The sequence below is a fragment of the Panicum virgatum genome, chromosome 3N (genome assembly GCF_016808335.1).
Source record: "Panicum virgatum strain AP13 chromosome 3N, P.virgatum_v5, whole genome shotgun sequence".
NCBI lineage: Eukaryota > Viridiplantae > Streptophyta > Magnoliopsida > Poales > Poaceae > Panicum > Panicum virgatum.
Window position 1 is genome coordinate 24,154,531 of NC_053147.1, and position 20,266 is coordinate 24,174,796.

The 20,266-nt window shown below is 44.7% G+C and overlaps 3 protein-coding genes across 12 annotated transcripts; 2 read left to right on the plus strand and 1 right to left on the minus strand.

The window, feature by feature from the left end:
- Positions 1 to 411: 411 nt before the first annotated feature.
- Positions 412 to 6,857, minus strand: LOC120665259 (probable protein S-acyltransferase 16). Its single transcript, XM_039944768.1, has 7 exons — positions 6,324 to 6,857; positions 2,502 to 2,594; positions 2,317 to 2,418; positions 2,162 to 2,239; positions 1,950 to 2,048; positions 1,770 to 1,865; positions 412 to 923 (listed from the first exon to the last, which is right to left on the minus strand). Exons 1-7 carry the CDS (start codon positions 6,597 to 6,599, stop codon positions 813 to 815), a joined length of 855 nt encoding a protein of 284 aa, XP_039800702.1. The 5' UTR covers positions 6,600 to 6,857; the 3' UTR covers positions 412 to 812.
- Positions 6,858 to 8,592: 1,735 nt separating this feature from the next.
- On the plus strand, positions 8,593 to 11,239 carry LOC120667686. The gene is made up of 4 exons (XM_039947712.1): positions 8,593 to 10,414; positions 10,538 to 10,742; positions 10,823 to 10,995; positions 11,070 to 11,239. The coding sequence occupies exons 1-4, from the start codon at positions 9,793 to 9,795 to the stop codon at positions 11,237 to 11,239; spliced, it is 1,170 nt and encodes a 389-aa protein (XP_039803646.1). The 5' UTR covers positions 8,593 to 9,792.
- Positions 11,240 to 13,029: 1,790 nt separating this feature from the next.
- Positions 13,030 to 19,273, plus strand: LOC120665261. Of its 10 annotated transcripts, none has more exons than XM_039944780.1 (10): positions 13,035 to 15,963; positions 16,041 to 16,080; positions 16,183 to 16,220; positions 16,317 to 16,490; positions 16,588 to 16,776; positions 16,845 to 17,102; positions 17,181 to 17,414; positions 17,512 to 17,667; positions 17,744 to 17,902; positions 17,988 to 19,273. In XM_039944780.1, exons 1-10 carry the CDS (start codon positions 13,168 to 13,170, stop codon positions 18,969 to 18,971), a joined length of 5,028 nt encoding a protein of 1,675 aa, XP_039800714.1. In that variant the 5' UTR covers positions 13,035 to 13,167; the 3' UTR covers positions 18,972 to 19,273. The 10 variants fall into 10 exon arrangements, with proteins under 10 accessions (XP_039800712.1, XP_039800711.1, XP_039800706.1 ...); XM_039944781.1 differs by having other exon boundaries at positions 13,036 to 15,963; positions 16,335 to 16,490; XM_039944778.1 differs by having other exon boundaries at positions 13,030 to 15,963; positions 16,041 to 16,220; positions 17,518 to 17,622.
- The last annotated feature ends 993 nt before the right edge of the window (positions 19,274 to 20,266 follow it).

Consider the following 20,266-nt stretch of genomic DNA (forward strand, 5'->3'; position numbering starts at 1 on the left):
GCACTCAACAAAGCTACTCCCTTAATCCCAGATTATTAGTTGTTTTGGCTTTTCTATTCACATAGAGAAACCAAAATGACTAATAGGAAGTAGTAAGCATCAATGGGCTCGGATTTCATATTTTCATTTATGTGCTAATTAAATAGCTGTCGAGTGTTACATTGGACCAAATTAGTAAAAGGTTTCAATTTCTTATAATCTTTAATAAAGAAGTATAGATTATAGAATCCCTAAAAACAATGTTATGACCCCGAGAACCACGCTCATCCAATCGCAGGCTCAGGGAATCTCAGCAGGTTAACTTCAGACTGCAGAGTGTTGTAAGCTATTTCCTCATCGCGTACGTGATCTATTGAAACTCCGGATGGCGAACACTTGCGCTTACTTGTACAGAACATTATACATAGCTCAAGCGCAAAAAAGTACATCAACACCATGAGTCTGAGCAAATGTACACAAATGAGAGGGCAAAACTGTTTTTCATGACCTTTGGCTACATTGGCTCTCAAAAAACATGAACATAACTTTACAACAGAATTGTTTTTCTCAGATTTTTGTAAGCACAGCCTACTCCAGATTACAAGCGAGGCAGAATATTTTTCTCAAGATGTATGTGAAGAATGAAAGAAAAATCTAGGTTAACATATTCATGTCTCGACTCAGGATAGACACCAGGAGAAAGCTTGTAGTAATCTGTATCTTGCAGTGCCCCAATTCAGAATTGTTCAGAACAAGCACGTTCTAGCAGCCGAATGGGAAATCCTTTCACAAATTAGCAACTACCTATGTGAATGTACTATTGTCTTTTTTAATCACATTGGTGGTGTAGACTTAGGAATATCATAAGATGTACGGTACCAAAGGCCATTTCCTGTAGTATTTGATATAGGGCAGAGCCAGCAGAATATGTTAGGCCCCAGAACCTACGTGCAACCAGAAAATTATGGAACATTAGTAACAAGTGATGCCACCCATGGTTAAAAAATAACTAACATAACATAAATACTCCTGTTCCTTTTTTTATGCTTTAGGCACTGAAAAGTGATCAGTTTCATTGGGCGTGTATGCATTCAAGTGTCATTATTCAATCTAACATTTAGTATAATTTAATAGTCCAAACCTCTTTGTTCATTGGTTGCAACTGGTGGCTTAGCAAACATTGATGAGGTTGTAACGTAATCCTTAATACGAGATTAAATCATTATTGCTTGCTAAAATCTGAATGGGTAGTGCTATATTCTTTATACAGATGAGGTTTAGGTCCTGACAAGAGTTTCTAACACTAACAAAAAATAAATGCAATCATATCTTATCTAAAGAAAGATAACATGCAAACTAACTTATCCAAAGCCATGCACTGCACTATGCCATCATGGTTAATGGGCATAATATGCAGCATTGCAGCACATAACAAGTTGCATGATTTTGAGACATAACTGTATTAGGCATATGGTCACAATTTACTGTCACGGTTTCACCACTTAATACATGTTACAAGTGTAAAGTATCAAATGAAAACAAAAGGAAGGAAAATTTGATATGTAAAAATGAATACTGCCAGCATAATATGCCTAACATTGATAAACATCATTTTCCATGTCATGTCTCCAGCTTGTTTCCTTCGATTTATAGTTGTCTTTAGATGGATGACAGATTGTGATTAACCTTGTTTCTTAGTCTTCACCATTCTCATTTAACATTTATAACTGGAGATGCAGAACATTTATGCTCTCAAAGAACAACAAATTATCAGTAAGGATAGTTCTTACTGAAATAAGATTGTCATAGACACCAAGGTCATATGGATGATGATAGAGATCTCCACCCTTTTCTGCCAACCACATCGCTCTAACTCCTTCATGGTACTGCATACCATAAGTAACAATCTTATCAAAACTTCTATAAACAAGAGTGCTATGCAATATCAAGAGTAATTTTGGATCACAAACCTCAATTGTAGTTTTGTTCTGTAATATGAGGTAAATATGCCAACCCAAGAGCACTGCCAACGCCAATGCTAATGGAGAAAGAATGACTCCACAAATAATCTGCCAATTTGATAAGTCTCCTCAAAATTCTTATTCAAATAGAGTTCCTATCAATGGCTCAGATTAACATGCAACAAGCTAGTTGCTCCAGTAAACATTCCCAGAGTACTCACAATGGATGTTCGAGAAGAATCACTGCCTGACTGTTCATCTTTAGGAACACTGTGCACAACGCTTCCTATAATCAGAATCTGAGATCAAATGAAACTTTTTAATTCGCTAAACCAAAGGAAAAATGGTTGACAGGAAATCAAAGAAACTTAACTACCATTGCATAGAAGCTTGCAACTACAGCATACAATACAAAGACCAAGAAAATCTTGTAGTTCTCGTGCCCAACACAGTTATTAATCCAAATGCAATGATGGTCCTGCAAATGTTAATTAGGTGAGAAATGTGAAGAGAACAAATAGAACTATAGAAAAATGACATCAGAATTAATACTAGCAGCACCATTTTTAGAACACATCTCTTGCAAACACGGCAATGGTGTGCACGTGGAGGTTTATAGTGGCAGCATTTCTGGCAATATCTCAAGTCACCACTCTGCAAAAGAAGTAGAGATGTTGGTAAACATACTAATGATAAGCTACTTTTCAGGTATCAGAAAGAAAGCATACAACAATACAACAAAAATGACATGGCGGGCAGCCCACCCACTTAAAGGAAAGTGCCAATCTCAGCTTACCCTATCCCTTCCCCAGCCCTTGATAACAAACTAGTAACATAACATTGTAGCCTGTAGTGAGCATTCACTTTGGAATTACTGAATTTAGAAATGAGAAGTCAATGACTAATGATCTCAAACAGGTTGAAGATAAAAAATCAACCAATAAAAACCTTAAATATCAGACTAGATTACTAGATCCATCCACCTCGGTGGGATGTACTGACTCAACTGTCGAATCTAATTATCTACGTCTAAGACATGTCCTATTCCCAAGGCCCAACTCTGAGCTAGAAAATACTAGGGTAAAGCGATTTGCACCAAAATTACTAACTAGTAAGCTACTGCCTCAAAATTGCATTTGTCAACTTTTAGCAAGGTTCCCAGGTTCCAATTAAACGGTGAAAAATCCCGAAGGAATGATTTGTATAAAAAATGATACGCGAAATTACTAACCAAGCTGCCTCTGAATCGCATTTGCTCAACTTTGAGCAAGGTTTCCAAGTTTCGAGTAACACAACAACAACAACAACAACATAGCCTTTTTTCCCAAGCAAGTTGCGGTAGGCTAGAGATGAAACCCGAAAGAAATAAGTTCAAGGTTCAGGCACATTGATAGCTAGTCTCCAAGCGCTCCTATCCAAAGCTATCTCTTTAGAGATGTTCCAATCCTTAAGGTCTCTCTTAACCGACTCATCCCACGTCAGTTTAGGTCTACCTCTACCCCTCTTTACATTATCGACTAGCTCAAGGATCCCATTACGCACCGGCGCCTCAGGAGGCCTTCGTTGGACATGTCCAAACCATCTCAGCCGATGCTGAGTAAGTTTCTCCTCAATTGGTGCCACCCCGACCCTATCCCGAATAACTTCGTTCCGGACTCTATCCCTCCTTGTGTGCCCGCAAAACCACCGCAACATCCGCATCTCTGCTACACTCAGTTGCTGCACATGTCGTCTTTTTGTAGGCCAACATTCAGCACCGTATAATATCGCCGGACGAATTGCTGTCCTATAGAATTTGTCTTTTAGCTTTTGTGGCACCCTCTTGTCACAAAGGATGCCAGAAGCTTGCCGCCATTTCAACCAGCCAGCTGAAATTCTATGCCGAACATCTTCATCAATGTCGCCATCCTTTTGTAACACCGATCCTAAATACCGAAACGTATCCTTCTGGACCACCACTTGCCCATCTAGACTAACGTCTCCCCCCTCATGCCTAGTCGCGCTGAAATCGCACATCATGTACTCGGTCTTGGTCCTACTAAGTCTGAACCCTTTCGACTCTAACGTGCGTCTCCACAGCTCTAACTTCCTATTAACCCCTGCACTACTCTCGTCAACTAGCACCACATCATCAGCAAAGAGCATACACCAAGGGATCTCACCTTGTATATCCCTTGTGATCTCATCCATCACTAAAGCAAATAAATAAGGGCTCAATGCTAACCCCTGGTGTAGGCTTATGTTAATAGGAAAGTCAGTGGTGTTGCCATCACATGTCCGGACAAACGTCGTCGCATCTTTGTACATATCCTTAATGAGGGTAATGTACTTGGTTGGGACTTTGTGCTTCTCCAAAGTCCACCACATGACATTTCTCGGTACTTTGTCATATGCCTTCTCAAGGTCAATGAAGACCATGTGCAAGTCCTTCTTCTGCTCCCTATATCTCTCCATCAATTGTCGTATTAAGAAAATCGCCTCCATGGTTGACCTTCCAGGCATGAACCCAAATTGGTTTTGGGTCACACTTGTCCCTCTTCTTAGGCGATGCTCGATGACCCTCTCCCAAAGCTTCATCGTATGGCTCATCAGCTTAATCCCACGGTAGTTAGTACAACTTTGAACATCGCCCTTGTTTTTGAAGATAGGTACTAATATACTTCTCCTCCATTCTTCCGGCATCTTGTTTGACCGAAAAATGAGATTAAAAAGCTTAGTTAACCAAACTATTGCTCTATCTCCTAGGCATCTCCACACCTCAATGGGAATACCATCAGGACCCAACGCTTTACCTCTCTTCATCCTCTTCAAAGCCTCCCCGATCTCTACCTCCTGAATTCTCCTCACAAAACGTCTGTTGGTATCGTCAAAAGAGTCATCTAACTCAAGGGTAGGACTCTCACTATCCCCATTAAACAACTTGTCGAAGTACTCTCTCCATCTATCCATGATCTCATCATCCTTCACTAGCAGTCGATCTGTCCCATCCTTAATGCATTTGATTTGGTTGATGTCCCTTGTCTTCCGCTCGCGGATCCTAGCCATCCTATAAATGTCCTTTTCTCCTTCTTTCGTGCCTAGCCGCTGATACAGGTCATCATACGCCTTACCTTTTGCTACACTCACAGCTCGCTTTGCAACCCTCTTCGCTAATTTATAGCCCTCGATGTTGGCTGCACTCTTGTCAAGATGGAGACGCTTGAAACACTCCTTCTTCTCCTTAATAGCCCTTTGCACCTCGTCGTTCCACCACCAGGTGTCTTTCCCCTCCTGTTTGCCTCCCTTACTCACGCCAAACACCTCTGAGGCCACCTTCCGAACACATGTTGCCATCTTTAGCCACATGTCATCTGCGTCTTCTCTTCTTCCCAAGGCCCCTCACCTAGCATCCTCTCCTTAAACGCTTGTGCCGCTTCCTCTCTAAGCTTCCACCACTTTGTTCTCGCAATCTTGGTACATTTGTCCCGGTGGACACGTACCCGAAGACGAAAGTCCGCCACCACAAGCTTGTGTTGAGGGACAACACACTCCCCAGGTATCACCTTACAATCTAAGCAATCACGTCTATCCTCCCTCCTAGTAAGGATAAAGTCGATCTGGCTCGAGTGTTGTTCACTACGAAACATCACAAGATGGGATTCCCTCTTCCAAGTTTCGAGTAAATGGTAACAAATTTCAAATCGACGATATGTACCAAATACGATACCCGAAATTACTAACCAAGCAGCTACTGAATCACGTTTGCTCAACTTTGAGGAAGGTCAAATGAACGGTGGCAAATTTCGAAGCAACAGGGCACCCTGCCACCCTCCCACCCGCAGATCCAAACCTCCACCAGCAACACCCAGCAACTCTGAGCTAGAAAATACTAGGGTAGAGCGATTTGCACCAAAATTATTAACCAAGCTACTGCTTCGGAATCCCATTTGCCAACTTTGAGCAAGGTTCCCAAGTTCCGAATAAACGGTGACAAATTCTGAAGCAAAGATTTTTTTGTACCTAAAATGATACACGAAATTACTAACCAAGCTGCCTCTGAATCGCATTTGCTCAACTTTGAGCGAGGTTCCCAAGTTTCAAATCAATGCCTAAATGGTAGCAAATTTCGAAGCAACACTTTGTACCAAATATGATACCCAAAATTACTAACCAAGCTGCTGCTGAATCGCGTTTGCTCAACTTTGAGCAAGGTCCCCAAGTTTGAAATGACCGGTGGCAAATTTCGAAGCAACAGGCCACCCTCCCACCCGCAGATCCAAACCTCCACCCGCAACACCGAGCAGCGAACCCAGGCCCGCCCGCCCTCCGGCCGAACCCAGGCGAGGGAGGGAGCGCGCGCGCGCGAGAGAGAGAGAGAGGGGGGCAACGCCAGCGCCAACGCACCTTGCGCTTGATCTCGTGGACGGTGCTCTCGGCGTCCTCGACGTCGGGCACGTAGCCCGGCGGCACGCGCCCGGGGTCCCTGCGCACGGCGACGGCGTAGGTGGCGAGGCAGGCGGCGGCAAGCGCCGTGAACGCGGCGGCGTTGGCGACCCCGGCCGCCGTGGACAGGCCCAGCCACCGCGGCACGGCCAGGAACACCGCGGTGTAGTAGACGTACCCGATCGCCGCCAGCACCGAGACGATCGGCAGGGTGAGGTACCCCGGCCGCCCGCGCATCGGTGGGGACGGGAGCCCCCCCTGCTTAGGGCTAGGGTTCTTCCGGCCGGCGGGGGCGCATCGGGGCGCGGAGCGAGCGGGTCGGGCGCGCACGCGCGTGCGCCCGTTTAACACTAGGGGAGGCCTAGCCGCTGCCCAGTCTATTCCTCGGGAACGAGGCGCGGCTGGAGAAGGGGAAGGCAACGCACCAGGCACCAGGCACCAGGCAGGCAGAGCCGCGGGGGCCGGCAGCGAGCGGGCAAAGCGCGAGCGACCACCAGCCTTGGTTGGTGGGTGGGAATGGCTGGTGACGTTGACGTGGACACGGCAACGGTGTTTTCCGCGTGCTTCTGTCTGAGCGAGCATTTGGTTGGGGGATTATTGTCATTTGGTTGGGGAATTGCCCGTTAGTAATTGGCTAATTGCTGTTAATTGGGTGAGTGTGGAGGCAACGGCGGCGTAGGATGGAAGCAGATGGAGATTGCTTGATTTGCTCTGGTGAGATACGACTTTGCGTGAGGGCAAAACTAGCTTGTAATGTTTGCTTTGATTAGAGAAGAGATGTGTTGAAGTTTGTACATGCTACCTCCTTACTGGCACCGACGGAGCTGCCTCAAGGCAAACTCAATATGGCAGTATTGTGTTGACCTAATACCTAATACCAGTACAAGACAGTATTAAGAACAGAACATATTTTTTTGCTTGGCTATTGGTGCAGTCCAAATTACTAATCGTAGACAAATTGATGAGCAAGCAGTGGTCATGCAATCCAATGTGTTCACTCTAGACTAACAATCAGGATACAGCAGAGCACTTGATTCTGCGTTGCAATTTTGCTAGGCAAGTGTGGGAGCAAATAGCAGTTTGGACACAGCAACTGGTGCAGCCTCCACAAAATGTGATCTAGATGGTTGGTGGCAGAAGGAACTCGCTCAATTGCCGAAGAAAACAAGGAAAATCAAAGCTGTGACGATGATGTATTGTGCGTGGAATCTGTGGAAGGAAAGGAACTGGGGTGTGTTTGACCGGAAGATGAAGACCCCGATAGAAGTGATGCAAGAGATCAAGCTTGAAGTGGGCACTCGAAGATTGGCCCGCTGAGGGGCCAAAGCTATCCTAGTTCTTATGTTATGCTTTTTCCCTTCAGAGTTTGAGACCCTGTTTTTCGAACCGGACCGGACCGGCGGTTGGACCGCTAAAAGACCGAACCAGGACCTCCACCGGCTTGGTTCACTTAAAAGATCGTTCGTGCAATCGAACCGGTATAAACCGGCCGGTTTTTTGTAAAACCGGTGAACCGGGCGGTTTTCTGTGGACCGGGGCGGTTTTTTTTAACTTACCCAAAAATACCCTCTGTGGTCTCAGGTCATCTGTTCAAGGGCATTATTGAAAAAATGTCTCAAAGTCACATTTTAGGGTTGCTGGCGCGTGGGGGGGGGGGGCAATTTCCCCATTTTCATTCCTTGGCCGGCGGCACATCTAGCTGCTACGGGCGAGCCGCGAGCGGGCAGAGGGGCCGCGGCTGCTGCGCACCAGGCTGGCGGAGGGCGGCGGCTGCTGCGCGCTAGGCTGGCGGAGAGGCGGTGGTTGCTGCTGTGCCAGGCCGGCGGAGGGGCGGCGGCTGCAGAGCTGCTGCGGGCGCTGCGGCACCGGCAGAAGGGAGACAACCGACAAGCGACAAGTACGACTGCTGCAGTGCTGTGGTGCAAAGCGGGAGGTGGCTGCCGGAGAACATGGCTACTAATGTTAACGGTGAGCATCTGGTTTTCGATTTCTGAGCATTAGCAACTCATGTAGTCTTACGATTTCTTTCTCGTGGATTCAATATTCTGTAGGCTGCAGGATTATTTAGTTATTTAATGATTGGTCATTGCTGCAGCTCTCTGTCTGTATGTTTAATTGTTTAGTGTTAGATTATGTAAGCAATTTCTAGATGTGGTTAATTTCTGAATGATTTTCATTAATTCATTCATGTAAACATTGATGACTTTCTTACTGTTTTTTATGGGTTTTCAGTCACAATGGATTCTTCTGAAACTCCTACTCCTACACCAGTTGGCACTAATAATAGTAACCAGAATTCAACCCCATCCCAAGAGGCTGCGACAGAAGGAACTCAACAAAGGAGTAGAAGGAAGACCGATCCAACATGGGGATATTGTACACAAATTATTGAAGGAGGAAGAAAGAAGATCAAATGCATGTTCTGTGACATGATTTTTCAAGGAGGAGGAATCCATCGTTTCAAGGAACATTTGGCCAAATACCCTGGTAATGTAGCTGCATGCAAGAAGGTTGATCCTGAGGTTGAGCATACAATGTATCAAAATATTGAAGATTGGAATGAGAAGAAAAAAAGATGCAACGGGACTATGTGGAAGGGCACCCATATGGGCCAGAAGCTGCAGAGGATGATGTTGTTGAAGTCTCCAATAACAATGCAGCCCCATCAAACAAAGGGAAAAAAGACCTGCTGCTACTCCTAGTGTTGGCAAGTACTTCAAGCCTAGAACCGGACCACCAGGGGATCAACCAACAATTAAGAGTGTTCTTCAAGGAGAAGCAGTCAAAGAGAGGACAGATATGTGTGTGACAAGATGGTTTCTTGATGCATCTATTCCATTTCATGCAGCTAATTCTGAATTTTATCAACCAATGTTTGATGTCGTGGCAGCATTTGGTGGAGGATACAAGGCGCCGCTTTGTAATCCGCTATGTGGTAGATATCTTGCAAAAGCTGTTGAAGAGACTAGGCAGTTTGTTGATGGATTCCGTCAAAATTGGAGGAAAAGTGGCTGCACTATTATGGCTGATGGATGGACTGACAGAAAGAGAAGGACCCTCATCAATTTCTTGGTCTACTGTCCCAGAGGTATTATCTTTCTTAAGTCAGTTGATGCCACTGATAGCTCCAAGACTGGAGATTTTTTGTTCAAATTGTTCAGAGATGTAGTTAATCATGTTGGGCCTGAAAATGTGGTTCATTTTGTCACTGATAATGCCTCAAACATGGTCGCTGCTGGTAGAAGGATAGAAGATGAGTTCAAATCCATTTATTGGTCCCCTTGTGCTGGCCATTGTGTTAATTTGATTTTGTCAGACTTTGGTAAGGAGGATTTAGTGAAGAATACTGTTGCTCATGCCTCAGTCATTACAAAATATGTCTATAACCATTGCTTCCCATTGTATCTAATGAGAAAGTTCACTAAAGGTCATGAGATTCTCCGCCCAACCCAAACTTGTTTTGCTACTAATTTTATTGCATTGCAAAGCATATATAAGTACAAGAATGAACTGCAAGCAATGGCTGTCTCTAATGAGTGGACAAGTTGTGCATATTATAAGGAATCTTCTGCCAAAAAAATTCACCAAAGCTGTGCTAGATCAAAAATTTTGGAAAGATTGTGCTATTGTTTGTCAATTATCAGAGCTAATAGTTCGAGCGCTGAGAATAGTGGACAGCGATGAACGACCTGCAATGGGCTACCTATTTGGAGCATTCCATGCTGCAAGAGAGGAAATTGTGAAGAGGTTTCAGAGAAAGAAAGACTTAGTAAAGCCTTTCTTGGAATACATGGATGCAAGGTGGGATAAACACTTTGATAAGAATCTTCATGCTGCTGGCTTTTGGTTCAATCCAAATAACCAATACAACACTGAACTTAGAGACAAGTACAGCTTCACCACTTCCGGAGTTCTTGATGTCATAGAGAAATATGCTGGCAAAGATGTTGCCCTTAGAAATGCTTTGACAAAAGAAATGAAGATGTTCAGAAATGAAGAAGGTGATTTTGGGCGTCCAACTGCTAAACATGATCGCCAACTCATGCTTGCTGGTAAGTCAGCTGTTCTAGTTCATTTCAGCAGCACTAAATTCTATTTTTTCACACATTGCAGCAACACTTAATTCTATTTTTTTCACACATTGCAGCATCACTAAATTCTTTTTTTTTTCACAGATGAGTGGTGGCAAACTTATGGCTGCAGTGCACCAAATCTACAGAAGCTTGCTCTTCGTGTGTTGAGCCAAACATGTAGTGCTTCTGGATGTGAGAGGAGCTGGAGCTACTTTGAGCATGTGCACTCCAAAAAAAGAAATAGATTGGAGCATCAAAGGCTAAATGATATTGTGTATGTGCATTGTAATCTGAGATTGCGACAAAGGTACCACTTATCTTGTTCCTTACATGGTCTTTCTTTAATTGTTTGCATAAATAATACATATATGTGAATTCAAATATTAGGTGCAAGTTGTCTACTCGCAATTATGACCCAATAATGTTCGAAGGAATTGCAACTGGAAATGAAGCTTGGATTGTAGAAGACAATCCACCTCGCCTTACCTCTGAAGGGCTAGAAGCGTTTCGCACTAAGCTGTCCGACTTGAATATACAATGCAGTGATATTATTGTCTCTTGTGAAATCAGTTTAACATATATACAATTTTTTGCCTATATACCCTCACATCTAAATTGATTAATAAAATTTCAGATTTGGAGCTTGACTTGGATTTGGTGGAGGCTGATGCCATGGATGAAAGTGATGAGATTATGGATGATCAGAACCTCAGTCACGAAGATGCATATGATTATGGTGGAATGGCATTTGATGTTGGAGGAGAACAACCTCAAGATGAATGGAATCCAATAGATTTTTATTGAGTACCATGCTTCATGTGTTTTTATCTTATTATCACGCACTTGATATTTGATTTTGTGAACTTGTAAGGCTGTGATTGTGAGACTATGTTACTGTGAACCTTGTGGCTGTGTGTGCGAACCTTATGCTTCATGTATTTTGAATTTAAAGACCATGTCATCCTATATTTTCATGATCTGTGAGCCTTATTTTCATTATATATTTGTATATATTCTGCTTCAATATCACACACACACACACACACACACACACACACACACACACACACACACACACACACACACCGGTTCAAAGTATTTGTGGCCGGTTCGATAAAATGGTCCAACCTTAACGAACCGGCGGTTCAACCGGTTCTAAACGGTTGGACCAATGAACCATTGAACCGACGGCCTCGCCGGTTCGATCTCCGGTCCGGTTCGAAAAACTATGGTTTGAGAACCTCTTTATATCAGCACTATAAGATACTATTTCTGCTTCTCCTTTTTTGAAGGACAAGGCAGTGATCCTGGTAGCTTTTCAAAAAAAAAACAGAACATAATTTTATTAAAAAATAATGTTCGCTATAGCACGCTATTAGCTTTTTAAAAGATTTACTGCTACACTATGCAATATTTGTCGCTTATGTCTGCTAAAGGATTTTACGAGATTTAGCAGTGCTAAATGTCTGATAAAGTAGCTTTTACGAGATTTAGCATCACTAAATGTCAAGTTGCTAGTAGATTTAAGTGGTACCATTCGCTCAAAGACGCAGTCAAAAGAACCGATACAACTAAATGAACATAGTATGAACCCTAGATAATGTAGCATGCGCACAGTTGGGTAGTTATGAGACATGTTATAGTTTATTTTTTGGCGTTAGACCAATAATGATTATAATTTTATATATGATTATTAATTATATTATCATTCCACTAAATAATTTAGCTTTCGCTATAGCCCGTTATAGCTTTGTATAGCTTTTAGAGAAGGCTACCACTAAACTTTATAGCCTGCTATTTATAACATTGTTAAAACAATAACAGAACATAAGTCTCTTCTTCCGAATGTAGAGAAACTGACAAGCTAATGTTGTTTTAGTCAGTAATCTATACATATGCACTTATATATTGAAGTTTTCACAAGACATGGTGCAAAGCACGTGTAAAATTAGTTGTGTGGCCTAAATAGTGAATTTTGCTCTTTTCTGTAGAATTTGAACCAACTGATGTTGTATAAAGTCGAATACTCTAGGGTTTGCACCTTATGGGTGAACACAATGCAAAAGAAAAGCTCTCTATTTTCTTGATTGATGTCATGTTAGATGACTACTACTTTTATTTAAGAAATCCATGAAAGATCTTTACTTTTTATGTTATCTTGAGAATAACAATCCAATAGGAACACTCTTCACTAAGCATATGCTTCCTTGGATTTTGATAAGGTTACAACCAACTACCTTGGTGTCAAATGTATACAAAATAATATAATATTTATCTTACAAAATAAATATCATTAGATGGATTATGTAATGCGTTTTTATATTTAATCTATTCGAAGGTATAATATAGTAATGCTTGTGTAAATTTGATCAAATTTAAAATTATTTGTTTTCTAAGTGAAAGTTGGATTTTTTTTTTTTTGGGGGTGGGGTGTGGCGGAAGTCAGGAAGCAATCCACACTCCACAGCATGGCTCGAAGCCTCGAACTATACTATGGATCCCGGATCCGTGATTAGAGTTAGAGAGCGCGATCCTTTTGGACCCGAATCAAGCTTATAATTGGCGTGATCTTTTTGGAACAGAGGGAGTCAGAGCGAGCAGAGAGCAATTCATCTGATGTGATTGTGAGAGTCTGACCATTCACTTCTCATCCAAGCCCTCAAGCCCAAGCCCACCCCGGCCGAACTAAAACCCATCGGAAAGATCACACATCCATCGCCGCCGCCGCCGCCATGGCTGCCGCCGAGGATGACGACAGCGATGTCATCCTCCTTGCCCACCAGCTCCCCGTCGACATGGACGGGCCCGACGAGGGCCGCCTCGCCCACCTCCTCCCACCGCGACACCGCACCCCTCCCCCGCCCCCGCCTCCCCCATTCCGCCCGCCGCCCCCACCCCAAGCCGTCGCCTCCGCCGAGCACCGCCTCTCCTTCCGCGGCTGGCTCGGCGCCCCGCGCCACTGGGACCTCTGGGTCGCCAAGCTGCGCCCGCTCCATGCCCCGCTCTGGCGCCGCCTCGGCATCCACGACGCCGTCCTCACCTCCACCTACAGGATCAAGCCCGACACCTCCCTCGTCCTCCACCTCGCCTCCTTCTGGTCCCCTGCCACCTCCACCTTCGCCTTCCCCTGGGGCGAGGCCACCCTCACCCTGCACGACGCCGCCCTCATCGCCGGGCTCCCTGCCACCGGCTCTCCTGTCCCGGCGCCGCTCCAGCCCGAATGGCGCCCCGACGAGGCAGCGCTCAATGGGGTGCGCCTCGGCTTCAACCGCAGCGCCTGCAAGAAGGCGCACCTCTCCGCCTGGATCAAGCACTTCCTCACCGATCACAACGACACCGTCCTCGAGCACGCCGCCTTCCTCGCGCTCTGGCTCACCCGCTTCGTGCTCGCGGGCCAGCCGGAGTCCACCATGCGCCAGGCTGTCTTCCCCATCGCCGTCCGCCTCGCGCGCGGCGAGCGCGTCGCGCTCGCGCCCGCCGTGCTCGCCTCCCTCTACAGGGACCTGCGCGACATCAAGGCATTCCTCGTCGCCGCGGGTGCTGCCGCCACAACCGGCAATGCTGATATGCTATCTTCCTTATCCCTCTATTCGCCCCTCTACATTCTTCATCTCTGGATATGGGAGCGCTTCCCTGCGCTCAGGCCCGGAAGGGAGAACCCGCAGGGGGATGGTGAGCCTATGGCTGCTCGCTGGCATGATTTATACAGAAAGGTCAGCCCAACACTCATACGTGAGGTCCTCAGTTCAAGGGACAACTTTCTATGGCAACTTCCTTATGCCGCCTCCCTCAAGAAGTACAGCGGCTGGGTTTGCAGCAGCGATCTCACCGGAAATGATCAACTGAGATTGCTGGCACACTGCTTGCGGCCTTGTGAGCTTGTGGGGATGGATTGCATTGAACAGTACCTCCCGCACCGTGTTGCAAGGCAGTTTGGACTGGACCAAGATGTGCCTATGGATGTTCGCCGTGCCAATCAAGATTGGGTGGTTGCTTGGCAGACCTATGAACTGGAGGGGAAGAATGTGAGTTTATTCATGCCGCAGTCTGAACCTGGGGTCACAGCGCGGTACGCACATTGGTGGAGGCAGCAATTACCACATTCTGATCTTCATGCAGGGGCACTAAGCATTCCCGTGGAGTCGAAGGCTTCTAAGCGCAAGGTTAAAAAGACCCCAGCGGCAATGGAAGCCGAGGCAGAGAAGGTGCGAAGGATGAAGAAGGCCCGTGTCTCACCTAGTGACAAAAAACGCAGGCTTGAAGAGTTGTATGATCCAAAGTTCTCAGGTTGGCTTGCAGCTGGAAGGAGTGGGATAAGTGATGCTGCTGGCAGCAGCTGCAAAAAGGGATACTTGCCGAAATATGACATGGAATCAGATGAGACATTGTTGCCTAATGTTGGAGCTACCAATGATGATGTTGTGCTACTTCTGCCAAGGACGCAAACACCAAGTCCTGTTGTATTTGTGCCCAAGAAGTATGATATCATAAATCCGGCTTTAGGTGATGATGGAAACTCCATAGTAGATGTGCCCCCAGAAATCTCCAATAATGAACTTGAAGGAGATGCTACTGCAATGCGGAAGGAGGAAAAACTTAATAATCCTGTAGACACGTCTCTTGATATCACAAATAAGCCAGAAGGAGACATGGTGGCAATGAAGTCAGAGAAGGAAACTATGGAAATTTCTGTAGTCAGGTCTGTTGGTACCACAGATAGGCCAGAAGAAGGATCTACTGTGGTAATGGAATTTGAGAAGGAGGCTACGGAAACACATCGTATTCCTGAAGACGATACTACAAAAGTTCCTCAATCAGGGTATGAAAACTATACTATGGTAATGGAGTTGGAGAAGGAAGCTATGGAAACACATAATATTCCTGAAGATGATACTACAAAAGTTCCTCAATTAGACTACGAAAAGTTAAGAGATGAAGCACCAATAGAGGAAGATACCAAGGAAAAGCGTTGTGCAGATTTCAAGGATCTAGCAGAGAAAGATGTAGATGACTCCACGGAGGTTTACACAGTAAAACAAGCTGAAGGGGAGGGACACAACTTGTTAACGGAGAAAGATGGTGATAATATTACTGATGCTCTTGGAGAGGGATATGACTTGTTAGTGGAGAAAGACAGTAATACTATTACTGATGCTCTTGCAGCAGAACAAGCAGCAGGACAATCCACATCATTGACAGAAAAAGGTATACACGGCCATGTTGAGGAAATTACTCTAGTGGAGCAGGTGGATGGACAAAGCGAGGGAGCTACAAAGATAGCAACAGAAGGCATCCCTGAAGAAATCGTTCAGGCACATGAAAAGGAATCTGATAATGATATGATGATATATTCCAAGAATTCAGCCAATTGTGAGACGCCATGTAGTTCAGCTCCTGTACAATTAGGCACGATGGAGAAGCAATGCAATCAGAATGTTGAGCTGAATAATCAGAGGGAACCATCATCTGATGCAGTTGCTATGAAGGTTGGAGGAGTATATGACCATAAAACCATGGATATGCATGAGGTGCGTGTGATTGTAAATCTCTATATCTGTGTTAACTAACAGTTAATCCAACACTGGTGACCATGCTTTTTTGGCAGGAAATGGCTCTGACATGGAAACATGACCACAAAATCATAGGTGAGAACAGGGCGACATCAATATTGGAAGGAAGCCATATGCTGGATAGTGGAGTGAAATCTGATTCGAGTGCTTTGGAGGCTGATGAAATTCACACTGCAGGAGGAATTCAAAACAAGGAAATTTCAGACTTGGAGCAGGTGATTGTGAATCTTCTTATCGGACTCATGAGGTTTGGCCACTCTTATCTGTCTTAACTATTAGTTAATGTGACCATGCTGTTTCTTTGTCACCGGGAAATGGCTCCAAAACAGAAACAGGACCACATAATCAAATGGGAGAACAAGGAGACAATGGTTTCGGAAGGCAGCCATATGCTAGATAGCAGAGTGAAATCTGATTCTTTGAAGAATGATGAAACTCATGCTGGAGGAGGAATTCGAAACCAGGAAATTTTTGGCTCGGACAAGGTGAGTGCGGTCACAGAATCTCTGATCATGACTTTTGGTCACAGATTGACAATTATGTAATCTAACTATGCATTTTATTTTATTTTTGTGGGGGGAGGTGGTGCAGGAAATGGCTCTGAAACAAAAACAGGACCACATAGTCGTATATGAGAACAAGGAGACAACAGAACTGCGAGACATCCATATGCTAGATAGTGGAATGAAGCCTGATTTGGTCATTTTGGATGTTGACGGAACTCCTCCTGCAGAAGGAAATTTAAACCAGGATATTTCGGATTTTAACAAGGTGCGTGTGCTTGCACACAAGCCCTACTAGGTTACTTTATTTGAATCATGATATTTAGTGTTTTGCAGCAACAAGGAATGAATGGAACACAGGATCCCGTAACTGTAACTGAGAACAATGAAGTGAACATTTCAGAGGGCGAAGATATTCCTGTTTGCAGTGGATATCAAATTGGACCTGCAATTGAGAACAACAAAATCAATATGTCAGAAGATGCAGGTATTCCTGATTGCAGTGAACATCGAATTGATCCAACAGGGATAGAGGTTAATGAGGTTGGGTCTACCAAAAATCTACAGAACCAAGAACTTTTGGACAATAAAGAAGTGAGTCTTCCTGCAAATCTGACCTTTCTCTTGTTTGATCTGTACCTTATCTGAATCCTGATATTTGGACATTTGCAGCAACTAGCAGTGGAGGTAGGACGACATCTAGGAACTACAATTGAAAACAACGAAATGAATTTGCCAAATGAAGCAGATGTTCTTGTTTGTGGTGAAAACCAAATCAATTCAACTGGTTCAGATGTTATTGAGGTCGAATCTACCAATGGTATACAGAAGCAAGAACTTTTGGACAATAAAGAAGTGAGTCTACCTGCAAGTATACAGGACCAAGAACTTTTGGACAACATAGAAGTGAGTCTACCTGCAAAATTAACTTTTTGTTTGGTTTGTGGAATCTTTACTTTTTTGAGACTATGATTCAGTGGAATCTGATTATACTCTTTTGCAGGACCAGATAACAGAGAAAAGAATGGAGTTGGAAATCGCATATGAAAGTGGTGTATCCTTGGAAGAGGGCTATAAACTTGTTGATGGAAATACCTGTGCGGCTGCTGTGAATGTTAGTGTTTCAATGCTGAACAAGGAAACTTGTACCATTGAGGAGGCAAGTGCATTTTAGAATATCTCCATCCAGTTAACTAACTATAACTTAATATGGCAAACATGTTTTACATCTGTAGGCAATAGAGGACAAGCAACACCATGAAGTTGAACATGTGAATGAGGAGATGATTTTGGGAGATACAATTATGATAGATAGCGGTGGATTGAAATCTGATGCTACTGATGTGGAGGTTGACATGGCTGGGTCAAAGGGGGGAACACTGAACCAGTGTGCTGTAAGTGTGGAGACAGTGAGCATAGTTTGAATCTTCAATGTAAACTTTTCTTTTGACTGTAGTAGCTGATGAATCTCGATTACAGGAAGTGGCAATGCAAGAGAAGCAGGATCAGGAAATGGCTGGTGAAGACACCAACAGAGATGTGGTTAATACGAATGCACTTGAATGTAGAGTGAAACCTGATGGAGCTGGTAAAATGACTCTGACTCATGAGACTCTTCGTACAACAGAATCTGTTGATATAGCAGGGTCTAAAATTTCTTCCGAGGACAAGGAGAAGGCAGCTTCCTTTGAAGAACACAATAAAGCAAAAGTTACAGGCTTTGAATCAAATCAAACTACAGGGATGGAGCCTGAAGTAGATCTTCAACTAGAGCCTAAAAACCTTGCAGAAGTGAAAGAAGAAAATTTGGAGAATGAAACTGGAAGATCCATTTTTAAGGAGAATGATGAAGTGTCTTGCAAAGATCAGACCTCAGCATGCGTTTTGATTTCTTCTTCAAATATTGATGATCAATGTGAGGATGATAATGGATGGGCTGAAGAATCGACAAAAAGCTATGACAAGTTAGCTTCTGATTCAATAAACACAGCTTGTCGTCACCCTGTCAAATTTGGCAAGTCAAGTAATGAAGAGGTTAAGAGAACACAGAACATCAGATCTATGTATTTAAAAGATATTAAAGAATCGCTGGGAAGAATTCGTGCTGAACCATCAAACAGAGTACAGGCCACCAATTTTGGTTATCCCTCTAGGCATGCAGTTCAGGAACAACACTCAGCTTGCAAGGAGATCAAAGTACCTTGGCGTGATAGTGGAAGGGATTTCGGGAGAGATCGCGCACTAGAGTTGGTTGTTACAAGTCCAGCAGAAGAGACTTCTCGTTGGAGACAAGAACAATATGCCCTTCAAATTTTAGAAGATGTGCAAAATGCTCGAATTGCTGAGAAAACTAGGATGGAGATGGAGATCAGAATACTGAAAGCGCAAATTGCTAGCATGGAGAGACAGGTGATGAACTTGGATCACTTCTCTGAGGTGAAGTCCAGATCAAAAAGGCACTAGCTATTTGCAGTTCCAACGCATGCAAGTGCTCGTTTCGCACAAAAAAAAGCCATGTAGAATTGTACAGCTTTAGTTTTGTAAAACAAGCACCAAAGCATGCAAAGCTTTGTTTCCCATCACCTACCGATTTAAGATTAGATTGTGTCTTTACTCTTGAGCGAATTTCATTTTACAATTAATGTTGTAGGGTGGAGGAGGTGGGATATGCCTTTGTGCATTCTCGAATTATCCCTGGTCTATGTATGGTGCCTGAGTTTTAACGTGCCCAATTTGATTTAATGATGTACTATGTTATCAGTGAAGTTCTGGTGCCAGCGTCAGTGATTCTCACCATTCTTGTAAGCTTGATCGCCTACAAAGCTAACATATTAATGAATTAAATTGTAGGTGTATTATAACATGAATTTGAGCTATGCCTGACCATATAGCGCAAGCTGCAAGAACTTTTTTTTTGAAATTATAATTTTGCTGCCTAGCTGCATAGGGGAAGCTAAGATAAAGTGCAACATTTGTGCACTATGTAAGCTAATATGTACATTGCTCTTCGTGTTTATTTTCATCAAGTAATACAATAAAAAACACCTTGTGGTCTTCAGCAAGTAAAAATATACGAGGTAAAGGAATATATAGAAAAAATATACTGGGGATCAAGGGAACGTGGTGCTACTTCTTGGTCATAGCAAAGGATGGTGTAGTTGTGATTGCAGGCTCGCAGCCCTCTCCCTCTACTAGCCACAACTGAAAGACAAAGTCAGGTTTGCTATTAGCTCAAACCCGTATGGAGGAAGCCCTTTTCCTTCAGATATCCTGCGAGAGGGGGCAGCTTGGTGACTATGTTGTCTAACAATGGGATCTCTACCATGGTACTAGTATCAGAGAGCTCCGCTCGCGTCGCCCCCCGCGTGGGCGACCGAGCGGCCTCCAAACCCTAGGCGCCACCACCCCCGTCGGCGTTCCCTCCCGCCTCGCCGCCGCCCGAGCGGGCCGCCGGTGGCTCGCTGTGAAGGCGGCGGGGCGGGGGCGGGGGGGGGGGGGGGAGGGGGGCTCTTCCCCTTCTCCTCTGGTAGTTCGGGGCGGGCGCGTCCGTCCTCCCCCTCCCCCCGGAGCTCCCTCGTCGCCGATCGTCCCTCTCGTGGCGGCGGAGGCAGGAGCCTCCAGATCTGGCATCGCCCCGGCCGGATCTGTGGGCTGCGCGGCTGGGGGCGCGTGGGCGTGCGTGGGGGGTGGCGGCCGGCCCGGACGGCACCGGAGGCCGGCGTTGGTCGGCGGCGGCGGCGGCGGCTCGGTGGCGGCTG